The 25,137-nt window shown below is 40.9% G+C and overlaps 1 protein-coding gene across 1 annotated transcript in view; it reads right to left on the bottom strand.

Moving 5' to 3' along the window:
- CRISPLD1 (cysteine rich secretory protein LCCL domain containing 1) overlaps positions 1–24,320 on the bottom strand; it is a 51,443-nt gene extending 27,123 nt beyond the window's left edge. The window contains exons 1-2 of the mRNA XM_005689106.2: positions 23,905–24,320; positions 22,644–22,963 (exon numbers count right to left, since the gene is read on the bottom strand). Of these exons, the coding sequence (XP_005689163.1) occupies positions 22,644–22,901 (258 nt within the window). The 5' untranslated portion in view covers positions 22,902–22,963; positions 23,905–24,320. The remainder of the gene's footprint in view (positions 1–22,643; positions 22,964–23,904) is intronic.

The raw sequence follows: 25,137 nt of genomic DNA on the forward strand, positions 1-25,137 counted from the left end.
CCAACCATCTCATCCTCTGTCGCCCCCTTCTCCTCCTGCCTTCAATCTTTCCCAGCATCAGGGTCTTTTCCAATGAGTCAATTCTTTGCATCAAGTGGCCAAAGTACTGAAGTTTCAGCTTCAGCATCAGTCCTTCCAATGAATACTCGGTCTGATTTCCTTTAGGATTGACTGGTTTGATCTCCTTGCAGTCCAAGGGACTCTCAAGAGTCTTCTCCAACACTACAGTTCAAAAGCATCAAATCTTCGTCACTCAGCTTTCTTTATATAGTCCAACTCTCACATCCATATATGACTACTGGAAAAACCACAGCATTGACTAGATGGACCTTTGTCAGCAAAGTAATGTCTCTGCTTTTTAATATGCTATCTAGGTTGGTCACAGTTTTTCTTCCAAAAGATTTTCAAATATATTTTCTTTACTATTGTACATTTATAGTCACTAAGTTGTGTCCAACTTTTACAACCCCATGGGCTATAGACCACCAGGCTCGTCTGTCCATGTGATTCTCCAGGCAAGAATACTGGAGTGAGTAGCCATTTCCTTTTTTAGCAGATCTTCCCAACTCAGGTATCAAACCAGCATCTCCATGATTGACATGCAGATTCTTTACCACTGAGCCACCTGGGAAGCCCATTTACGTAACCTTAAAATTCTTGTCCTGGAAATCACTGTCATTTTGCAGTGTCAAAATTATTGTTGCAGTACATTAAACCAGAGTTGAACGCAATGTTAATTAGTCACTAGGAATCTGCCTATAAGCGTTTTCTTATAATTGAGGCTTCAAAATTGTTAGTACAAAAACTAAAGAGAACAGTAGACTATTTTTCAAATAAAAGTCAAACATTAATTTGAATTTTTTAGTTAATTATTAGTACTAAAGATTGTATTTAAGTGCATGGAGTAAAGTTTTGTGACATTGTTTGCTTGATTTCTGTACTTAGACTCCTCACACATAAATCCTCAAAGATGAGTGGTAGGCCAAGGAAACCAGAATTGAAAGAGACACGTGTACCCCACTGTTCATTGCAGCACTGTTTATAATAGCTAGGACATGGAAGCAATCTAGATGTCCATCAGCAGACGAACAGATAAGAAAGCTGTGGTACATATACACAATGGAGTATTACTCAGCTATTAAAAAGAACACATTTGAATCAGTTGTAATGAGGTGGATGAAACTAGAGCCTATTATACAGAGTGAAGTAAGTCAGAAAGAAAAACACCAATACAGGATATTAATGCATATATATGGAATTTAGAAAGATAGCAATGATGACCCTATATGCAAGACAGCAGAAGAGATACAGATATAAAGAACAGACTTTTGGACTTTGTTGGAGAAGGTGAGGGTGGGATGATTTCAGAGAAGAGCATTGAAACATATATTACCATATGTGAAATAGATCACCAGTCCAAGTCTGATGCATGAAACAGGGCACTCAAAGCAGGTATACCAGGATAACCATGAAGGATGGGGTGGGGAGGGAGGAGGGAAGGGGGTTCAGGATGGGAGACACATGTACACCTGTGGCTGATTCACGTCAATGTATGGCGAAAACTACCACAATACTGTAATTAGCCTCCAATTAAAATAAATAAATTAATGTTTTTAAAAAAGGATGAGTGGTAGGGATGGAGATGACATATGTCTCTTTATCCACAAAGATACTGATGACACTTCCTGGTGAAGGTATCGTGATACTTAGTCTACCGAAGGAAGTATTCTAAATGATACTGATTGGGCTGGCCAAAAAGTTTGTTCAGGGTTTTTCATAAGATGCTACAGAAAAAAATCTGAACAAACTTTTTGGCCAACTCAATAGTTTAGAATCACCAATGAAAAAAATATTATGAGTAAACAAATAAATTTTAATAGGAAATTGACCAGCATGATCTGACACCTTTAAATGCACATAGAAATAATCTACTGACTGGAAAGTCTCACATAATTTAGCAACTGTTTAATGTCATTCTAAACAGGGAGAAATATGACTGCAAGATTTTCTACCATTCCAGAAAACCCCATCTAAGTGGCTTAAGCGATGATAAGTCTTTTCGAAGATATGCTGAGACATGAAAAGACGTAAGTCTTTTTGAAGACATTCTTGCCTGGAAAATCCATGGGTTTTCAAGATAAATGCAAAAGAAAAAACGGTCCTTGACTATCTTACTGGACTTTTAAAATATGCACTGCTGCCTGGCAAAGTAACAACATCAAAGCACAATAGTGTTTTGAAAATGCAGTTACACTGGACATCTAGACCTTGGCTGAAACCTCTGGTCTTATATTCCTACCAAAAACTATAAATTACAATGAAACTATAAAATTTGAAAATGAATTCCATGAACATCTGTCTTTTTTAGATGTATATATCTGCATATCGATGGAGAAGGCAATGGCACCCCACTCTAGTACTCTTGCCTGGAAAATCCCATGGAGGGGAAGCCTGGTAGGCTGCAGTCCATGGGGTCACGAAGAGTTGGACATGGCTGAGCGACTTCATTTTCACTTTTCATGCATTGGGGAAGGAAATGGCAGCCCACTCCAGTGTTCTGATGACAATAGAGCTATTTCTTAACTAAGAAGCAACAGTTGATTTGTGAATTTCAAGACTGCAAAGCCAAAGTGTTAGTTACTCAGTCAGGTCTGACTCTTTGTGATCCCACAGAAGCTCACCAGGCTCCTCTCTCCCTGGGATTCTACAAGCAAGAATACTATAGTGGGTTTCCATGCCCTTCTCCAGGGGATCTGCCCAACCCAGGGATCAAACATGGGTCTCCTACATTGTAGGCGGATTCTCTACCATGTGAGCCTCCAGAGAAGCCTAATTATGATTCTAGAGAACTGTTTCTGAATCATCGCTATTGGATAAAGTTTTAATACTGTGCCAAACAGAGAAATAAAACTGAAAACCTTCAATAAAACTTCCCAGTAAAACTTCAGAGTATCTGAGTAAGACAAGAAGTTATTCTCAATAAACAGTTAACACCAGGTATCTCTTCAAGCTTAGTCCTGAAAACCCAATGATAAATCTTCGAAGTAAGGCACAGACTTACACATGCAATTTTTCTACACAGCTAAAAGGATGATCAGGATTTTCTACCCAGCTCGTGAATGTACAAGCAGTTGAAGAAAATCAAAAACATACAGAACTATCTCCTTCTGCTGCTGCTGCTGCTGCTAAGTCGCTTCAGTTGTGTCCGACTCTGTGCGACCCCATAAATGGCAGCCCACTAGGCTCCTCTGTCCCTGGGATTCTCCAGGCAAGAATACTGGAGTGGGTTGCCATTTCCTTCTCCAATGCATGAAAGTGAAAAGTGAAAGTGAAGTTGTTCAGTCGTGCCCGACTCTTAGCGACCCCATGGACTGCAGCCTACCAGGCTCCTCCGTCCATGGGATTTTCCAGGCAAGAGTACTGGAGTGGGTTGCCATTGCCTTCTCCAATCTCTTTCTAAACACCACCTTTAAAAGATAATTCTTATCATGCCAGCCCTTCTGGAAAAACAGATTTATAAATATCCATCATATGTCAAAACAGAAATCCCTCTCAAACCACTGTTGTGTTTTCTATTTACATCAGAAAGTGCAATCCCCAAATCTGATGGAATAAGCTGTCAAGGTGATTTGCTCAACAGCAATTAACTGGAGCTCTAGGAAAGAACTTGTTTCTCAATGGAAGTAACATAGTTGACAGTTCACAATGCTTCAGCTTCAAATTCCAAAAATAATGCCTCATTGTAAAATCTTAGCCACCTTCTTTACACCCTGATGGTGGTATTATCAGAACTATAATGAAGAGCCAGACATCAAGGAGATCAATCAATCATTCAATCTATGCTGAAAGAGCCTATGAGGTTTTTGTGACAAAGTCATCTGGTACAAAAAGCACTGGAAAACAGTACATTCCTTACAACTCGGAAATTATCTCAGGTGTTTTAACTCCTGTGCTTCACCTGCTTTGAAAAGACTTTGTAGTCACAGGGAAAATGCACGAGGCTCAGATTTCAAAGGGAACACCTGTATTTCTGGACAGAGAGGCTTTGCCAGGTACTGAGAAAATAGCAGGATCACCCGAGGGCAAGGCACATATGAGGGTCTCCTGGAAATGACAGAGATGTGAGGCAGATGTGGCAGTGTTTTACCTAAAATCTACTTCAAAACAAAGCCTTGGAAGTCTTAGCAAAGGAGCGACTTAATGATTGAGGAAACTGCCTCTTCAGTTTACTAAAACTAAAATAATTTTTGGAATGAAAATTTCATGTGCGGGTGAACTCACAAGATCATTTTAGTTACACCCACTGTTTTGACATTATACAGACAGACTGAACAGCATGATGTAAGGCAAATTGTCCTCGTGATGCTGCAGAGCCGTGAAATCAACAAAATCCTTACCTTTCTCCAGAATGTCTGCTCATTCGCATTTCATCTCCTTGCCTGCCTGCTGCTGCTGCTAAGTCGCTTCAGTCGTGTCCGACTGTGCAACCCCATAGACGGCAGACCATCAGACTCCCCCGTCCCTGGGATTCTCCAGGTTGCCTAGGCCCTCCCAAATCTGGCTATAACTTACTTACCTACCTCACTTACCATCCACCCCTCCTCAACCTGAGCTGACTCTACTGGAACATTAAAATGCCTGTACATCTTCAGGAGATCTTATTAAAATTCAGATTCTGACCCAGTAGGTCAGGAGAGAAATCCAAGTTATGACATTTCTAACAGAAGCATACAGTGAATAACCATACTTCAAGAAGCAAGGTTCTAGTACCTGTCCATTCATATTTCTCGGCCACTGAAGCCATCAGAAATTTTCCCCTATGAGACTGTTCTTTCTTTCCTCCCCTCCTTGGTTACTTAAACTTTATCCTTTCTCCAAAGTCCTGTTAACAGTCTCTCTCCTCTCGGAAGTCATTTTAACCACAATACGTATTCTATTTATCCTCACCCTTCTCTTAATTGTCTCATTAAAGACAACAATCACTATGTGTTCTCTGACATCTGCTTCTACTTTGGATTTTAATTCTCAAAGCAGAATTTTAAATCAAAAACTGTCTCATACCTTTTCTGTGTTTTCCATGTCGCCTAATATAAAACTTGACATACAATATATTACCAATACGTACTCATTGATTTTCTCTAGCCTCAGCTGGCCTGGCCTGGGCAATAACTTGGATCACAAATACGGAACCTAATACCCTGCATCAAACATACTAGTGTGCTATAAAATCAGGTGAAAGGGTATTCATGATGCTGCTGTTGTTTATTAGCTAAGTCGTGTCTTAGCTATTAGCTAAGTCTTTTTGCAATCCTCTGTACTGTAGCCCTCTAGGCTCCTCTGTAATGGGATTTCCCAGGCAAGAATTAGAGTGGACTGCCATTTCTTTCTCCAGGGGATCTTCCCATCCAGTGAGCAAACTTGTCTCTTCTACATTGGCAGGTGGATTCTTTATCACTGAGCCACCAGGGAAGCCCAACTCCTGACATACCTAGGCTAGGCTAACGATAAATTTTTGAATAGTTGAACATGGATTATTTTTGTAAAGGCCATATCTATTTACTGACTTTGTGATAAATTCAAGGCTATAATGCTTTCATTGTTTTTGTTGCCATTTAGGAAAGAAGTTGTTAATCTTTCAGTTCAGTTCAGTTCAGTTCAGTTCAGTCGCTCAGTCGTGTCCGACTCTTTGCGATCCCATGAATTGCAGCACACCAGGCCTTCCTGTCCATCACCAACTCCCGGAGTTCACTCAGATTCATGTCTATCGAGTCCGTGATGCCATCCAGCCATCTCATCCTCTGTTGTCCCCTTCTCCTCCTGCCCCCAATCCCTCCCAGCATCAGAGTCTTTTCCAATGAGTCAACTCTTCGCATGAGGTGGCCAAAGTACTGGAGTTTCAGCTTTAGCATCATTCCCTCCAAAGAAATCCCAGGGCTGATCTCCTTCAGAATGGACAGGTTGGATCTCCTTGCTGTCCAGGGGACTCTCAAGAGTCTTCTCCAACACCACAGTTCAGAAGCATCAATTCTTCGGCGCTCAGCTTTCTTCACAGTCCAACTCTCACATCCATACGTGACTACTGCAAAAACCATAGCCTTGACTAGATGGACCTTAGTCGGCAAAGTAATGTCCTGCTTTTGAATACTCTCTAAGTTGGCCATGACTTTTCTTCCAAGGAGTAAGCATCTTTTAATTTCATGGCTGCAGTTACCATCTGCAGTGATTCTGGAGCCCAAAAAAATAAAGTCTGACACTCTTTCCACTGTTTCCCCATCTACTTCCCATGAAGTGACAGGACCAGATGCCATGATCTTCATTTTCTGAATGATGAGCTTTAAGTCAACTTTTTCACTCTCCTCTTTCACTTAATCTTTAAGACTATATTTAAGAGACCTCAGTATTTAAGGAAATCCTTTAGTAATTGAGAAAGTACAATACCATCTATCAGTTTTCTAAGTCTTGATCTGTTAATATTCCAAAATCACTGCAGATGATGACTGTAGCCATGAAATTAAAAGATGCTTACTCCTTGGAAGAAAAGTTATGACCAACCTAGACAGCATTTTAAAACTAACAGCATTTCCTTGTTGAAATAGAATTAATCAAATCCTTTTTAGAATCCCATTTTAGAATCACTGCTGAGAATCTTGTCATCTTTTTACTTTTTTATTCATTCCATTTTTCCCCCTTCCAATTAACATAAATGGAGGTCAGAGTACGTGTCAGCCTCTCAGCTGAGGAAATGCAGAAACTACTAAAGCACAGTTCCTTCCCACAAAGGAAGGTTAAGGCAAGAGAAAGAGAAGGATGTAAATAACAGAGGCAGGGACAGGTATGAAATGCTGTAGAAGCCAAGGAACTGGGGTTAGAGGGTACCTAACTTTGGACAGGTGGGTTTAGACAAAAGAAGCAGATTAGTCTTTAGGTGAGACCTGAAGGAAGGGGAGAAATTCACTGGAGAAAAAACAAGATGCACATAAGTCATTCCAGCATCTGCAAAAGCAACGGCTTGGCAAGATGCCTACAGCCTAAAAAGCCCAGGGCATATGGAATACCGATGCAGATGATTTTATGAAAGAGCACTGCTTTTCATTTGTTTAGATGTATTCACTGCATTCACCGAACTCAAGTAACAAAACTCTTCTCTCAGCCTTTTCTTTCTAGACAGGAGTTCTGAGGTTCTTACTTCATCTTCATTCAAAAGCCTCCCCTCCCCCACCTCTTTCTTTTTTGGCTTTAGTTTCCTGTCTCCGCACAACACCTGATCTCACTATAGGTTTTTTTGAGCCCCTCAGTCAATCATTCAATATTTCAGATTTGGATTTGCCATGTCTTGAACAAACACAAGAAACAGTGTCATATTTTATTCCTAGCACCTTTATTGGATTGTCTCCTGTTTAGATAAAGTTACCTGAACTGTTTGAGTTGCAACAGCAACACAAAGGGGAGAGTTATAAAAAGTAACTCCCATGCTCATTCTTGGGTCTTATCTAATAGCTCATTATCTGTTCTAGCTGACCTTTTCTATACCACCATCTCTACCCCGACCCCTCACCTCTGTTCTTGCTCACTTCTGAATTCTACTTTCTTCCTTCTCATTCATGTGGCTTTCTGAGTTTATCCTGTCATTGACTGCACCTCTGTTTTCACTATCCCACAGAACTGTGCCATTAACTAATTTTGAGATTCCATTTTCCACCACTCCTCCAAGTAGACAGATTTAAACAGTGGGTCTTGGGAAATGTTATTGTTTAAGCTTCTCTGTCTTTTTGGTTTCTAAGCACTTCATGAAAGGGAGTGATTTCTATCTTCCTGCACTAATAATTAAGAGTTGCTCCCTTAGAAAAAAGAGAAAGTGAATGTGAGAGTTGAGGTGAAAAAGGATCTGGATCCTAGCGTCAATTTTTAATGTCTCTTTTTAGACTCCACTTCCTCTGGACAGCCTCAAGCTTTCTACTCAGAGTTCCATTCCCAGTGGCTGTGGGACCGCCACAGTGGCAGCCACATCACCTGGGAGCTTGGCAGGAATGCAGAATATTGGGGGCCACCCAGACCTCCTGAGTCATAATCTGCATGTTAACAAGATTCCCAGGGAATTTATATGCACAGTAAAGCTTGAGTGACCCTGGACTAAAGCACCTGATTTCTATTCCCCAAATCATACCTAGCTGCTTTTTCATGAAAAACATTTTTGCTACCCTTAATTTTCTGGTGATTGAAAATTTTCTTTGATTAAACACTTAAAACATAAAACCTGTCTAGCCTATTAGATAATATCCATGTTCATATTTTGCCTTTGTGGTTGATGAGCTTCTAATAAAGAAAATCTGTTGCCTTTTTCGTAATAAGCTATCAAGAAAAAGTTGACTTAGTTAATTTAATTGTATTTTATTGATATTCTGTTAATCAATTAAAAGAAAAAGAGAAAAGAAAAAGTAAGATTCATTGGCTTATAGTTCTAGGTTCTTATATTAAACTCACCAGTTTAATAACCCACTAATCCAAGTCACATATCTGGGTCATTCCCATAATTTATTTTTTGGAGTTCCCATACAATTAGTTGTATTTAACCTCCAGTCTGCAATTTGAACCTCAAACACATTATGTGGTCTGTATCTGTACTTGATTTGTATTACAGAATATCTGAACAGTTTTAAAATCAACCTCCTTCTCCCACCTTGGCTAACATGACTTTAATCTCATTCACGTCTCTAGGAGCTGCCTAGTCAAATGCCCTCAGAGGTCAAGCAGGTGACACCACATGCAATGGCTGTAAAGAGTGGTGTGACCTATGGCAAACCAGAGAAATTATTACCTTAAATCTTCCTGCTTTTTGGAAATTCTTGACTACTACATATGATAGGGGAGAAGGCAATGGCACCCCACTCCACATATGATGGGAATACATACTGTAGTAAACTTCCCTATCAGATTTTGTAACTTAAAGCATAGTGAAATAAATGAATACAAAGTACCTCAAAACATCTCATGCATTTGACTCCACAGAGATCTTTATGTAATAACCCCAAAAATACCTTTTCATAATATCCCATCCTCACACCACACTCCATTCCTGCGCTCTCAATCTCAGCTGACAATCTTGCTCCATACTTCACTGGGAAAAACAGAATTATTCATATGAAAATTCTCTTTTTCCACTAAATACACCAAATGTACCTACAGCCTCAACCCTTCCTGTCAGAAGGAAAAAACTGACTCTGCATTTATATTTTCTCCCTCTCATGTCAAGCGCTTTTACAATTTGTGTATTTCCACCAACTTCCAAGCACACTCTTTAAAAAACAAAACCAAAAACATTGCCATATACCCATGTAGTGCTAGCTAATTCCATTCCTCAAATCGTTCTTAGCTTTCTTTGCTTATTTCTCCTTTCTGCTCAACCTCTACATATTGCTGGGCCATGGCTCAATTTAAAGCATTCAACCTTCATCCATAAAAATCTTCTTGGATGGTTTTATCCAGTCAGTTAAGATGGTTCTTAACAGCATCCATACATCATTTCCACACTTTTATCTCAAGCCCCACTTCTCCACTGACCATTAAACTCAGCTGAGGATAACAAGGCAATGCAAAATAAGCTTTGTCTAAAGGAAACCCCTGATTTCATCCTTACCTTCTCTTGTTTCTCTTCCTGTCTCAGTAAATGCTTGTTATCCAACAATATGCTTAAGTAAGCATATTGGGCTTCCCTGATAGCTAAGTTGGTAAAGAATCCACCTGTAATGCAGGAGACCCCGGTTCAATTTCGGGTTGAGAAGATCCATGGAGAAGGGATAGGCTGCCCACTCCAGCATTCTTGGGCTTCCCTTGTGGCTCAGCTGGTAAAGAATCTGCCTGCAATGTAGGAGACCTGGGTTCCATCCCTGGGTTGGCAAGATCTCCAGGAGAAGGGAAAGGGTACCCACTCCAAAATTTTGGCCTAGAGAATTCCATGGACAAATGTAGTCCAGGGGGTCACAAAGAGTGGGACACGACTGAGGAACTTTCACTTTCACTTTTATGCTTAAGTAAAAATCTTTAAAAAGTCCTCCTTATCTTTCACCCTTCATATTAAATTTATCAAAAACCCATCAGCAATGCTATTTAAACAGACTTGAAACCACCCACCTCCCTCCATGTTTACCACCGTCACCCTGGCCCCAGCCATCATCATCTCTCATTAGAATATACCAATGGCTTCCTACCTATCTCTTTGTGCTTTCACTATGAATCCTCCTGCAACCCACTCCCCAAGGCACAGAGTAATTATATAAAACTGGAAATAAGACCAAAGGTCAGTCCTAGCCTTCTTTGTGGTCCCTGAAGACTCTCACTTCATTTCTGACTTAAAGACCTTTTACCTGATATTCCTGTTGCCTAGATCTCTATAGCTTTGTTTAGTTGACTCACTATTCTAATTTAGCTCTCAGCTCAAAAGTCATTAATTTAGAGAGGTCTTCCCCAACTACTCAGTATGTTAGCTCCACCTCTATCATGCATGCATGCTAAGTCACTTCAGTCATGTCCAATTCCGTGCGACCCTACGGACTGTAGCCTGCCAGACTCCTCTATCCATGTGATTCTCCAGGCAAGAATACTAGAGTGTGTTGCCATGTCCTCCTCCAGGGGAGCTTCCTGACCCAGGGATCAAACCTATGTCTTCTATGTCTCCTGCATTGGCAGGTGGGTTCTTTACCACTAGCGCCACCTCGGAAGCCCCCACATCTGCCATGCTCCATCATCTCACTTTGCTTATTTTCATTAACTTGTTGAACTTTTTCAAAAACAGTGCCTGGTACAAAAATGCTCAATCAGTATTTGTTGAATTAAATTTTTTGTAAATCACAAATTTATCAATTAGAATAAAAAATTGTTTTACTCAATTACGAATGCCTTTCTGTACCTTCTTGAAATTAGGACAGCAACAGATACTTAGGAAAATAAAGAAAGGGTTACTTAAACATACTTACTGTTACACCTTCACCAGACAATTCATTACCACTTGAATTTTCACACTTTCTTCCAATGAACTATATACTCTATGTAACATAAGCATATATTGTGTTCATGGGGTCCTCAAAAAGAGTTAGACACAACTTACGTGACTTAACAACAATTTATATATTATACACGACAACACAGAAAACCATAAAATGCTAGTTTTATAAACTTAAATTCAGTTAGTAAAAATCATTAAAAAGATGAGAATTTAAGTTTTAAATCCTGTATAATTACTCAGTTGCATAAATTCCCAAGATAAGTATGTGAGAGAACACAGGTGAACAATAGCAAAGAATGTTCTTGAACTAAATGTTATTCATAATTGTTATTATAAATGATTATAAATGACCATGTTGCTTTTAATGGAGGCACCCAGTAAAGGTAACCAAGAAACAATTAAGCAAAGAAACTGCATTTCCCTACCAACTATAATTATAAATTTGGGATATGTTCCCAAACTGACTTACATCTTCTAAAACTAAGCTGAAAACTTTGGATTAAAAAAGAGTTAAGGCTGCAGATATCACCTGACCCAGAGGAGATAGTTCATGTTTGATGAATGAGTGGGTGAACAAGCTTGATCGTGTCTCCCATCCATTCTTCCCTGAACCATCCTTGGACTACTAGGATGAAACCCAAACTGTTTTATGAGACCTCCGGTATAGCCTTTATATCTCAGAATTCAAGGGTCCTCATCTTACTTGATCTTTATAAGCAACATTTAACAGAGTTGATCATCCTTCCTGCCTTTCTTCATTTGACTTCAGGACATCTTACTTCACTGTTTTTTCCCTAATTCTCAACTCCATTTGATGTTCCTCCTCTCCTTCCCTAACTCTACACTGTTAAGTATGTCATGGGATCACTTTGTGACTATCTCTTCCTTCTACGGTGGCTCAGACGGTAAAGAATCCGCCTGCAGGGCGTGAGACCTGGGTTCGATCCCTGGGCTGGGAAGATGCCCTGTAGGAGGGCATGGCAACACATTCCAGTATTCTTGCCTAGAGAATCCTCATGGACAGAGGTACCTGCCAAGTTGCAACTCATGGGGTTGCAAAGAGTCACACAACTGAGCAACCAAGCACAGCTTCCTTCTATACTCGTTCCCCTGATGACTTCTCTCCTGTGGCTTTATCATCATCTAAATTCTGATGAATCCTAACTTTATGGTCCAGATTAGACCACATACATCGAGTTGCACACATGAAAAGTTCACTTGGATATTTAAGGGAAATCTCAAGTTTAATTTATCCAAAACTGAGCTCTAGCTTTCTCTACCAAAAGCTGCTCAAGCCACATTCTTCCATATCTTAAAAAATGGTAACTCCAATACTTTCCAGTTTCTCAGGCAAAATCTTTTCAGCTGTACTGAGCATCCAAAATATGTCTATATTACCTCCAAGATGGAATCAAATCCCAGTGAGATACCCCACGATGGTGCAATGGGTGTTTAATGAACAGCAGGAACTAGGTCACTGTCTCTTTCTGCTAAGGTTCTCACTTCGTCTTGCTTTTAGAGGGAATGGGAGAGTAGAGTGCAAGTGAGGGCAGACCACATGGGGAAACAGCAAGCATTGGTACCCTGGGAAGTGAGGAGACAAAGTTTGTTTCCATCTCTTCTCCATTCTTGGAATTGGGTGGGTAAAATGGAAATGGGTAACCTGCGGATTTCCAGAATCTCTATAACCATTCCAGAAGTCAGGACAAGTTGAAATTTCCCCATTGATTTTCTTTTTCTTTCCTTTTTTTTTCCCCCACTGATATTCAAACCAGGATGGAAAGTACCACCAGTGTTCAAAAACTGCAGTCCAGGCTCGGGTGGATTTAGACATTGCACTAGATGAAGGAACTTGGCTGCCTGGCTGGCCAAGCCAATTGCACAAGTCTTGCAGCAAGGTTTCCTTGAACTTATCAAAGTTGATGTCATGACTACAAATGAGATTTAGTGTGGATTCACACTATACACTTCTCATCACCTTCAAGGCTACCATCCCACTCCTAGCCACCATCAACTACTGGACTGGTCACTGCAATAGCCTTGAATCCCTGCCCATACTATGGCCCCACCTCCCACCATGTAAAGTCTATTCTCAACAAATTCAAGTTGATTCTGAGTAGTGTAAGTATTAATAAGATCATGATATTCCTCTGCTCAAATGACTTCTTGTCACTTGGACTCAGAGGGAGTCTTTACAACGACTAGTGACGTGTATCTGTTCTCCTCAGTGAAAGCTGGGACCTCTTTTTTCTACATGACTTTCACACTCATGTTAGCCACACAGGCCACTTGCTGAGTTGGGAGAGTTAGGGTTTTTACACCTATTCTAGGCAAGTTAGAATGTTTGTTGTATTTACAGCTGGGCCCTCAACGGTGCCCGGCATTTGGTAAACTAATACTTGTCAAATGAAGGAATAAACAACATTAACAATTTAAAAATTCTGTGACACTTTTCTGGCTCTGGGTATTGCACTCTCCTGATGAACTGTTTCTCATGTCTTGCCTTTCTAAGATCCTAGATCTGCTGCTTTCATTTAATGAGGAATCTTTAATCTCCCAGAATTATAAGGTAGCTAACAAATTCAACAGAACCGAGCTGTAATGTCACTCTCTTCCTACAGGTATTGCCATTTACAAGTGCAACTTTCAAAAAGAAAATTACATTAATTTGAAATGGCAATGCTAAAAAAAAAAATGCTATGTATCCAAATTAAGGTTTAAAAACTTTTCCATTCTGTAGACAAATTAACCAAAACAAACAAAAAAAAGCTTTATTATATCGAAATAATATTAGTAAAGTAAAATAAAAACTGTTTAAGAAAATTAAGTGTTGTTGTAAATCAAGAAGAAAGAAACTTTAAAAACTTTAAATAAGACTAATATTGAGTCAGATATTTCATGAACCTTCAAGTGCATATAGATTACACTGCATGCCCTTAAAAGATGTAAATATTTAACTTTGAAAACTACCAGGCAAGTGCCAGTACATAGAAAAATAATCATTTTAGGAATCAACACTTGAAATAAAACCTCACTTGCAGTGAATTCCTGCCACTTTTAGCAAGGTAAGAAATTTGTCAACATTAAGCTCTAGGTAAATGAGTTATGAGGCCATCAATTTATTAATTGCATTTATTCTGGATATTGTGTCAGTGTATTTCAGTCGCTCAGTTGTGTCTGACTCTGCGACCCCATGGACTGCAGCTTGCCAGGCCTCCCTGTCCATCACTAACTCCCGGAGCTTGCTCAAACTCATGTCCATTGAGTCAGTGATGCCATCCAACCATCTTATCCTCTGTCGTCCCCTTCTCCTCCTGCCTTCATTTTTCCCATCATCAGGGTATTATATGGATAATACAATATCCATATATTATTTTATTCAGTGACAATGATATATGTCATTGGTGGCAGATAATGTCAGAAAATGTACATTTGTAAGAGTTGCTTTGTGAGAGCAACTCACAAGCTAAAATTAACTTTTTTTAGGCTTGGACTCAGGACTACAGCTAGTAGCCCTGACTAACATCACCCTGGGATGGGGGCTACATTGTCCCTTGACCAGTTTCTGTAGTTATCTGCTGTATAGAAGAAAAATCTGCACAGAAAAAAAAATCACTTCATTTCCAGTGTTAAGCATGGCTATATAAAGAATTTAAGTGACAATCTGGTACTAAGCCATTGTTTGTATCAAAACATGTACCATGGACTACAAGTATGACTGGATGTTGGCTTGGAGCCTCTGGTTGCCCAGTGGAAGGACAGGTAGCTAGATGTATTTTGTTCTACATTCAGAAAAATGCTGTGCAAAACTTCTGTCCCTAGTCTCATCGTATGTGAAGTAACAGCAAGCAGGTACAGCCATCAACCCTCCCAGCAGAGTGTCTGTCAACTGTTCTGTGACTGACATGGAAATAGTTATAATACTGGAAAATAGCTTGTATAATTGTCATTGTGAGACATGATCTTTGGGTCAGGAAGATGCCCTGGAGAAGGAAACAGCAACCCAGTCCAGTATTCTTGCCTGGAGAATCCTCATGGACAGAGGAGCTAGGCAGGCTACAGTCCACAGGGTCGCAGAGTCGGACACGACTGAGCATTTACAAAGACAAAGGACACATATAAAATTTTTAGGGAATATGGCCTAATGTTGCTAAAGGACATTCTAGACTTAGATACACTTTCTATCACAGTGAGCTGTTTTGGATTTTAGCCAATCTATAATTTAAGAGACTTATCAAAGAGTTCTTACAAGAGATAAATATGCATTAATTTATTATTTAAATTCCAGAGCATCTGAATGTCTTTACCACTGTTCAGCAGCTCTATATTATAGGACAATTTTTAGTACACCATGAATATTTTTAAAAACAGAAAAAATAATTCTGAATTACTTGATTTATTCTTCATCTCTGATATTTCCATCTATCTCTGGTGTTGATGACATCCTACTTATAGAACTTTTCTTATTTTAATTCCTCTTTCTTGTCCTTTATATTTATCTCATATAATTTTATCTATTTTCCATCCATGCCTTTATTCAACACATATTTACTGAACATTCAACAGTATTCAATCAACAAATATTAATATTTACTGAGTACATCTGTGCATCAGACATATGGTTATAAAGGTAAGAAAATCCTTATCCTTCCAGGAAATTCAGTCTTGAAAGGAAAATGGACATGTATATATTTAATTGTAACAAAACTTCAATACTATAAACAGGCTTAAATAAATTACTTTGGCTTCCCAGGTGGCGCTAGTGGTAAAGAATCCACCTGCTGATGCAGGAGACGTAAGAGATGCGGGTTCGATCCCTGGGTCGGGAAGATCCCCTGGGGGAGGGCATGGCAACGCACTCCAGTTTTCTTGCCTGGAGAATCCCATGGACAGAGGAGCCTGGTGGGCTACAGTCCATGGGGTCACAGAGTCAGAAACAACTGAGTAATTAAGCACAGCACACTCACAGCAAGGAAGACCCAGCACAGCCAAATGAATTTTAAATAAATAAAAAAGAAAGAACAGTAGCTTAATGTGAACACAGATTCAATTATATGCAAGGGAGTTGAGCTTTCAAACTGTGGTGCTGAAGAAGACTCTTGAGGGTCCCTTGGACAGCAAGGAGATTAAACTAGTCAATCCTAAAGGAAATCAACCCTGAATGTTCATTGGAAGGACTGATGCTGAAGCTGAAGCTCCAATACTCTGGCCACCTGCGGCAAAGAGCCCAATCACTGGAAAAGACCCTGATGCCGGGAAAGATTGCAGGGAGGAGGAGAAGGGGACGACAGAAGACGCAATGGTTGGATGGCAGCACCGACTCAATGGACATGAATCTGAACAACAGCAGCAAAGGGAATTGAGGGCTATGGGGCTTACTGGACTAGACCTGCCTCCTTCTGTAAGTTCTTCAAGATGGGCTTTAACTTGTGAGCAGCCAGAAGTTAACAGAAGCTTTGGACAGTTAAGTAAGCACCAGAGATTTGTTTGAGGGAAAAGACACATTGTGTTGCAGTGAGAACGGTAGATTAAAGTAGAAATAACCTAAGACTAGATGGTATAATCTTCTGCTGGGGAAGCTGTGATGCCCATCTTGGGGAGACAAAGAACATAGGTTTTGATGAAATAGAAGAGATGGATTCAAACATTTCTAAGACAGAATCTAAGACTCTGGCGAGTAACTGTGTATTTGTATTTGTGTGTACATATTACATGGAAGTGGACAGAGGGAATGAAAGCAAGGCAAGAGTTGAAGATGTCCCTGACGATCTGTTTTTGTTTGGACAGGACGTGGCCGATGTCTATGACATTCACTGAGAAAGAATGCAGGGAGGGAAGGAGGACCATGGGCAAGAGTGGAACAAAAGCAGCTCATTTTCTTTTTAGACATCTTAAACTTGAAGCAATATTACAATATTACTTTAAGATTCAAGAGATGACCCAGTGGGCAGTAGGAAACATGAAAACAATGCTCAAAGAAGACTGTCAGATGGAGTGTCACCACGGAGCCATCAACAGACAGAAGGTACTTAAAGTCAAAGGAGTAGATAAAATTCCCCAGGAAGGGAGAAAACCAAAAGTAAAACCATGGGGGCCAAAAGTAAAGTTTGAAGAGATGAGCAAGACCCTTGGAAAAGACCCTGATGCTGGAAAAGACCAAAAGCAAAAGGAGAGGAGGGTGGCAGAGGATGAGATGCTTAGGCGGCATCACCGACTTAATGGACATGAACTTCAGCAAACTCCAGGAAATAGAGGAGGATAGGGAAGCCTCTTGTGCTGCAGTCCATAGGGTCACAAAAAGTCAGACATGTCTTAGCGACTGAACAACAACATGATGAAGAAATAACCAAAAATAAAAATAAAAATAAAAGAACCAAGTGATGGGGCTAAAACCCACAAAAAGGAAAGGCTTGAAGAAAAATAACAGTGTACTCAACAGGATCAAATCTCTTATCTCACTGCAGCCCATAGGCTATATATTCCTAAATCTATATACATAGGAATATATAGTCCATGGGCTGGTATAGAATTGCTATCCCTATACCAAGTCTACCAATGACAAAAACAATGCCCCAAATCATTGCTGTCAGACTTCACATGCCAGGAAGCAGCAGAGACAACACAGGTCTAAAGGCAATGTTTCCTTCTCAAATATCCACGGCCTCTTCAGTAACAGCTTCATTTGATGACCTAAAAGCTTCAGTTTTTCAATGTACCCTGAATTAAACACTGGTAATCCCTCTGCTTAGGTTACTGGTTTCTATAATTAATAATGCATTTCTCCTTTCCCTGATTCTACCACAGGGCTTTGCTTTTCATCAACCTACTCTGCTTCTGGTTTCCTACAAAAACAGTCAGCCACTCCACTTTGTCGATTCCTCTTTTTTTTTTTTTTTAACTTCATTAGAATACAGCCAATTAACAATTTTGTTATAGTTTCAGTGGACCCCATAGGGACTCAGCCAGACATATACATGTATCCATTCTCCCCCCAAATTCCCCTTCCATCCAGGCTGCCACATAACACTGAGCAGAGTTCCTTATGCTATACAGTAGGTCCTTGTGTGTTATCCATTTTAAATATAGCAGGGTGTACATGTGATCCCAAACTCCCTAGGTATCCCTCCCCACCAGCCTTCCCCACTGGCAACCAGTAAGTTCATTCTCTAGGTCTCTGAGTGTGTTTCTGTTTTGTAAATAAGCTACTCTGTATCTTTGCTTTTTAGATTCCACATGTTGGTTCCTCTTCCAGCTGAGACATGCCCTTCACTCTTGGCCACAGCTTGTGGTCCTGACCATCTGCCAGAAGCAACATACACGTCATCTTCCCCATTGATTAACTCCTGTAGGAATATTCCAATATTCTGTGATCCCCTGGCATCAATCACACATGTGAACGAAGAATTTCGTGTCCCTGCCTACTTGAAAATGTTCAAATGTATCTATTCTTTCTTATCAACCAGCCTATAAGCTCTTCCAGTGAAGACGTGACCTTCTGGAGGTCATTTTTAACCCTATTAATTAATGAGCCTTAGAGCGGGGGCAGGGTTATGATGTTAATAAACATGGATGTGGCTTCGCTGCAGTATTCAAACAGAAAAAACAGACTAAATTAAGCACCAAATGTACATAAGGTAACTGGCTATTCGAACTTTCAATGCAGTATAACAGGGTATAGGATTTCTGTGTTAGCTCAGCTGGTAAAGCATCTGACTGCCACGCAGAAGACCCAGGCTGCATTCTTGCATCGGGAAGATCTCCTGGAGAAGGGGAGTGTAAGTGGCCAAAAGCGGCGCACTTAACACATGGCACTGCAGATTCTATAGGAAGTGGCTCTTTAGCTTTTCATTTTATCAAAATATACTTTTTTAAAAATATTTATTTGGTTGCAGCATGTAGAATCTTTAATTGAGGTATGCGGGATCTAGTTCCTTGACCAGAGATTGAACCCAGGCCCCTGCATTGGAAGCATGAAGTCCTAGCCACTGGTCCATCAGGAAAGTCCCCTGAAAGAATTTTTTTTAATCTTTTTATTTTTTATTGGGATATCCCCGATAGCTCAGTTGGTAAAGAATCCACCAGCAATGTGGGAGACCCGGGTTCCATTCCTGGGTTGGGAAGATCCCCTGGAGAACGGAAAGGCTACCCACTCCAGTATTCTGGCCTGGAGAATTCGATGGACTGCACAGTCCATGGGGTTGCAAAGAGCCAGACACGACTGAGCGACTTTCACTTCACTTCATAGCCAATTAACAATGCTGTGATAGCTCAGGTGAACAGTGAAGGGACTCAGTCATATAATGTACATGTATCCATTCTCCCTCAAAAATACACTTCAGTCAACTATTTGAACCAATTTTCTTTCCATGGGTCGATCAACATCTGTACTTACATTATTACTATATAAAATATAAATCAACAGTGTTTCAAATAAAGCAGTATCGTTCTTTTAGACTTCCCCTTCTTTGTGTATTCTAGAAAATGTGTTCCTGTGTTACCATCGGGAAACAAACTCCTCTGCAGCCAAGTTATTAGCCAAGACATAGTTCTTGTGTTCACAGTATCTAAGGGCAACACAACATAAACCTTGGCTGGTTTCTGAATCTACATTTCAAGGATAGAATGAAAGCAATGAAATTGAAAAGAAATGCATATAAACATTCTAGACCAGACATCATACTATAGGCACTTATTTTCTTTGGAAGTCAGACATAGAAAACGAATCACAGAACTGTTCTTTCATTACTTCCATATTACTTAAAACACCTACAAATATTCTCAGATTTCTTTTTGCGGGTTTGAACTCCCAAGTTCTTCCTTATTTTGAATAAAATGCAACTGAGTACCTATCAACATGGAATAAGCATAGGGTGGCCTACTTGGGAAAACTCCATAATTAACTGGCTCTTTCTGTTTGAAAGCTCACAGATGAAGAAGTCAGAGAATCCTGTACTTTGAACAAACGTTTTAAAATAGTCAGAAAATGGAGACATTACTGATGTCATATCATGCATGGCACAGAATTTTGAAAAGAGCAAACAAATTTCAGATGGGCTATTTAAATGGTATTAAGGAAATATAATATTGGTTTTATGTCTTAATGATACTTACAGGGACCTTGTAATTGCAACATGGTTGATAATAAGCTAAAGTTTACACAGGCCATCTCATTTCTTACATAATCCTCACAACACCCCTCTGAGGTAAGAGCACGTGTTAGACACGAGGAAACTGAAGTAGAGGGCAATTTAGGATTTGCCCAAAGTCACACAGCTAGTGGGTGCGTGCGTGCATGCTCAGTTGCTTCAGTCGTGTCTGACTCTGTGTAACCCTATGGACCATAGCCCGCCAGGCTCCTCTGTCCACGGGATTCTCCAGGCAAGAATACTGGAATGGGTTGCCATGTCCTTCTCCAGGGGATCTTCCCAACCCAGGGATCAAACCCGTGTCTCTTATATCTTCTACATTTGGGGGAGGGTCCTTTTCTCCTAGAGCCACTTGAGAAGCCAGAAGTGGGTATCAGTGCCAGAATTTAAACCCCTACAGCCTGATGGTTGGGACTGATTCCTTATCTCTGATGACTTCTCTTGCGTACTACCTACATTCTTTAGGGTAAAATATTTTTCTAGAAAAAGTTAAAATAATATAAGGAAATATTTTGTAATATATAATGTGAACTTAGAATTTCTATGTTTCATCAAAGTTACTTAAATAGAGAATATCTATCCAAACTAATGTAAGTGGAAAAAAAAGGAAAAGCTAGAATATATTAAAATTGACGGGACCCTGCAATGTGTCCAAAGGAGAAATGTTAGCATTAATGTTCATTAAGTTTGCTGTCATCAATGAAGATTATTGGTCTTTGCTAGTGCATTCCTAATAAGTAGAAAGATTTTTGAAAAATTTTCTATGTATTTAGGGTATGAAGTATCCTAATATTAATGAGTTACAGTCTTGAAAAAGTAATATTTAACAGTCTTTAAAAAGTAATTTTGTTTCTCAAACTTACTGATTTACTCTCAGAATTCATATAAGGTTATTAAGTATATCACGTATTTTTATTGAATCCTTTACCCAAACGTATTTTCACACTTTGAAGTTCACAAATAAATTCAGAGGGTAAAAAGTTATTGCCAAAGTATTCCTTAACATAAAACAACCACAGAAATGTATACTTTACAACATGTCATTTGCATACTTCTAAGAAACAATGGCCCATTAGAAACTACTTATATATATATATATACTTTATGAACATGAGTGCATGCCAGTCACATCTGACTCTGTGACCACATGGTGTAGCTCTACCAGGCTCCTCTGTCCATGGGATTTTCCAGGCAAGAATAATGGGGTGGGTTACCATTTCCTCAGCCAGGGGATCTTCCCGACCCAGGGATCAAACTTGTGACTCTGTGTTTCCTACATTAGCAGGTGGGTTCTTTACCACTGCACCACCTGGGAGACCCTATACCTATCTATCTATTATCTGTCTACATACACATATGTGTGTGTGTGTGTGTGTATACACACACATCAGTCATCTGGAAAGTGTCTTCAAATTATTCATCCTTGATTTTTTTCAGGTCCACCATTCATAAGAAGATTCCATCAATTAGGAATTAGGAAACAATTTTTCTACTAAGTCAGTTAAAAGCAAATAAATCAACTGCTCAGCATTTTGGGGACAGGAATCTTTTTCCTAAGAGCAGAATTTAAAGACTTAGTTAGAACATTACATCTGAAGGTATTTATTTTACTCTGAAATTTAAAGAGCTCTTAAAATGAAAGGAACACTGATAGAATATGTAGAAGAATATACACTGCTGCTGCTGCTAAGTCACTTCAGTCGTGTCCAACTCTGTGCAACCCCATAGACGGCAGCCCACCAGGCTCCCCCGTCCCTGGGATTCTCCAGGCAAGAACACTGGAGTGGGTTGCCATTTCCTTCTCCAGTGCATGAAAGTGAAAAGTGAAAGGGAAGTCGCTCAGTCGTGTCCGACTCTTAGCGACCCCACGGACTGCAGCTTACCAGGCTCCTCCGTCCATGGGATTTTCCAGGCAAGAGTACTGGAGTGGGTTGCCATTGCCTTCTCCAAGAAGAATATATAGGACCTGGGAATTCCCTGGTGGTCCAGTGGTTAGAACTCTATGCTTTTTCTGTCCAGGGCCTAGGTTTAATCCCTGGTCAGGGAGCCAAGATCCCATAAGCCTTGTGGCATAGTCAAAAAAAACAAATATACAGGGCTAGACCACTGCTTGTGTGCAGTAACAAGATTGGAAAATTGCAAAGATGGATTTTAATCAAAGATGGATAAAAAAACAGTGGTACCAGAGAACTTGACTCAATACTCTGTAATGACCTATATGAGAAAAGAATCTAAAAAAGAACAGCTACATATATAAGTGATTCACTTTGCTATACAGCAGAAACTAACAACATTATAAAGCAACTATAGTCCAATAAAACTTTAAAAAATGAAAAAAGGAATATGCAGAAGAAAATACTCTTGAAGAAAATCTTTTTAAAAGTTTTATACAGGACAAATGTTAAAATATTAAATACCAGCAGGATGGATTTTAACCACAGAAGCTAAAAGCATCATTAAACATTTCTATGTACATACCATTTGAAAAATGTTCTTACCATATACTCCATATTAGAAGCTGTAGGATATACCTGACTTCGCAACTTATTATGAAGATCCAAGATACTCTGCATGTCATTGTCTGTGATGGCCCTTTTCCCTCTTTGCTTGGCTATCCACCACACACCATCCTCATCCATGTACTTTTCCAAAAGTTTTTCCAATAAGGTGGCATTAGGAACCACCATGGCTGGAATCGCTCGGGCCATGAGGAGCACTGTGGTTACTCTGAACCACTCCCGCACGGTACACTTCATAATGAATGCTCTCAGGATTTCCCCGGGAAAATCTCCAACACCGGCTCTTCCACTCCTTTTGGCTATAAGGACATGTAGCGCAATTAGGGTGAAAATCCTGGCACACATTAATTTTCTAACAATAAAAATGATACAACAGTCACAAAGGGATGGAGCCAGTTTGATTTGTTTACATAATTCCAGGAAACGGAATAAATTTTGAAATGAATTTTCTCCAATCCATTTTTACTCCAGAGGACTTTTCACAGTGCACCTTTTCCACAAAACAAAGAACTGCATGTTCCAAGATAATGTACATGATGCTAAAAACAAATGGCAAAAGCAACCCAGAAGAATTAAAGCTTGAAAGAGATTTCTGAATTACAAATCTTTCAATGGCTATTTATGGCACAGAGCCTGCAAAGGATCCTAGAATGCTTTAGCCTAGAATGTTTTATCAGGCAATCCAGAGGTCCGGGTTTCTCTCTCTGTTTCAAGGTATTATTTTATCTCACCGCCCCATCTCTGGTTCAAACATTCAGAATGTCAACAAAACTATGAAATCGAGGGCGAATGCTTTAAAGAAGTACACAATTTTACGCATACATATGCCCACGGAGACTTCTAAAGGGACCAGTGAATTAATGCAAGTGAACAGTTAAGGTCACTGGGGGAAGTATCTTCTCATACAGGCACAGGTCAAGAAGAAAAAAATCATTATTTCCTAGAAAGCTTGTGCCTAACCTGTAGCCCGCACCCGATGAAGACAACAGCCCACGGGCGGTTTCGGAGCCTCTCCGGCCACACGCCGCAGGCGCACACCGTTCACCCAAACCAAAGGAGGTGAAACTCACAAACTCACTGAGAAGCAGGAGCGCCCAGAGTTCTCCATCGTGGCTGCTTTCCGAGTACACACCCACCCCTCCGTGATCGACCGTTCTCTGCAAGTGGATTTTTTTTTTTTTTTAAGTAGAGTTTAAGAAGAAAAAAGTAGATAGAAGAGGGTGGGAGCTTGACGATTTACCTCTCCAGTGTGAAGTTCCCTAAGATGGATCAGCCGAACCAGACGGCCGGCCTCCCCAGCCGCCTGCAGCCTGCACACAGACGGCCCGGTTCGGGACGACCCGGGCGTCGCACGTCCTCCGGCGCTGCCTGCAGTGGGATTGCTATCCTCGGCCTCGGCGGCTCCCCTCGGACCTGAAAGCCGGAGCTGGGCAAAGCACGGCGAAGTTGGGAGGCCGAGGCTGGGGTGGAACGGCAGCGGCCTGGTTAGCTCTGCAGGGTGGGCGCCCGAGCGTCTCGGAGCAGAAGCTGCAGGAGTGAGAGGGGCGGGGACTCGGGTCAGGCTGGGCGGCGAAGGCTGCAGGCGACCCCGCGCTCCCGCTCGGTGCAGCCGCGGCGCGCAGAGCTAGGCGCAGAGCGCTTCCGCCGCTCCCGTGAGCGCCGGGGCATTTATTGCGGTCCCCGCGCGCGCGCACGTGACGTGAGCGCCCCTGCTCGCCCACCCCCACCTCTGCCCAGCCCTGGACGCGTGCCCGCGGCGGGAGCGAGGAGAGGCCGCCCGGCTTCTCACCACCCACCATCCCCGCACCCCGCCCCCCGGCCCAGCGCCGTCAGGACGCCTCGCCTTTGTGGCGGTAGCTTTGGCTTCAGGGACCAGAGTGGAAGGTCTGGACCCCGTGAGAGGCCATGTGCAAGGAGGATCAAACTCCCAACGCCCCCTCGCAGTTCCGCCAACTTTCGAGAGAGCCGTCTCCTAGTTCCTTGCAGATTCGATGCTAAACAAGGAGCTGTCCCAGAGAGCGCGCGTAGCCGGTGAAGTGGGGTTAACACTTTGGAAACTGGGAAAGGTAACTGGGGCAGGGGAGCGTAGGGTAGGGGAACGGAAGTCTTGTCCTTTTATTTTCTCCAGGGAATCACTTCCATTACCAAGACCAGTTGTCTAGAATTAGAAAGTTTTGTTGTTTTTTTTTTTTTTCTGCGTTAGAGCATTGATGATGAACAAATGGGACAAGGATTTCATAGAGTGACGGATGATCTGTGACTCAGGGTTGGCTGACAGTTGAGAGCCCCACTTCATCCTTAAAATATGTTGCATTCGCTTCCTAAAGTGACAGCAGCCCCCCCTTTTTTTTTCCTTCTAATGATGTAAACATTTTTGGAGTTGATACAAAGAGTAGCCTCAATTTATCAGAGCTACCTTGACAGGAATTCAATACCCAAACCTAGAAGTGATAGTGAAATGAGAGTCAGTCTC

Source organism: Capra hircus, chromosome 14 (genome assembly GCF_001704415.2).
Source record: "Capra hircus breed San Clemente chromosome 14, ASM170441v1, whole genome shotgun sequence".
Taxonomy (NCBI): domain Eukaryota; kingdom Metazoa; phylum Chordata; class Mammalia; order Artiodactyla; family Bovidae; genus Capra; species Capra hircus.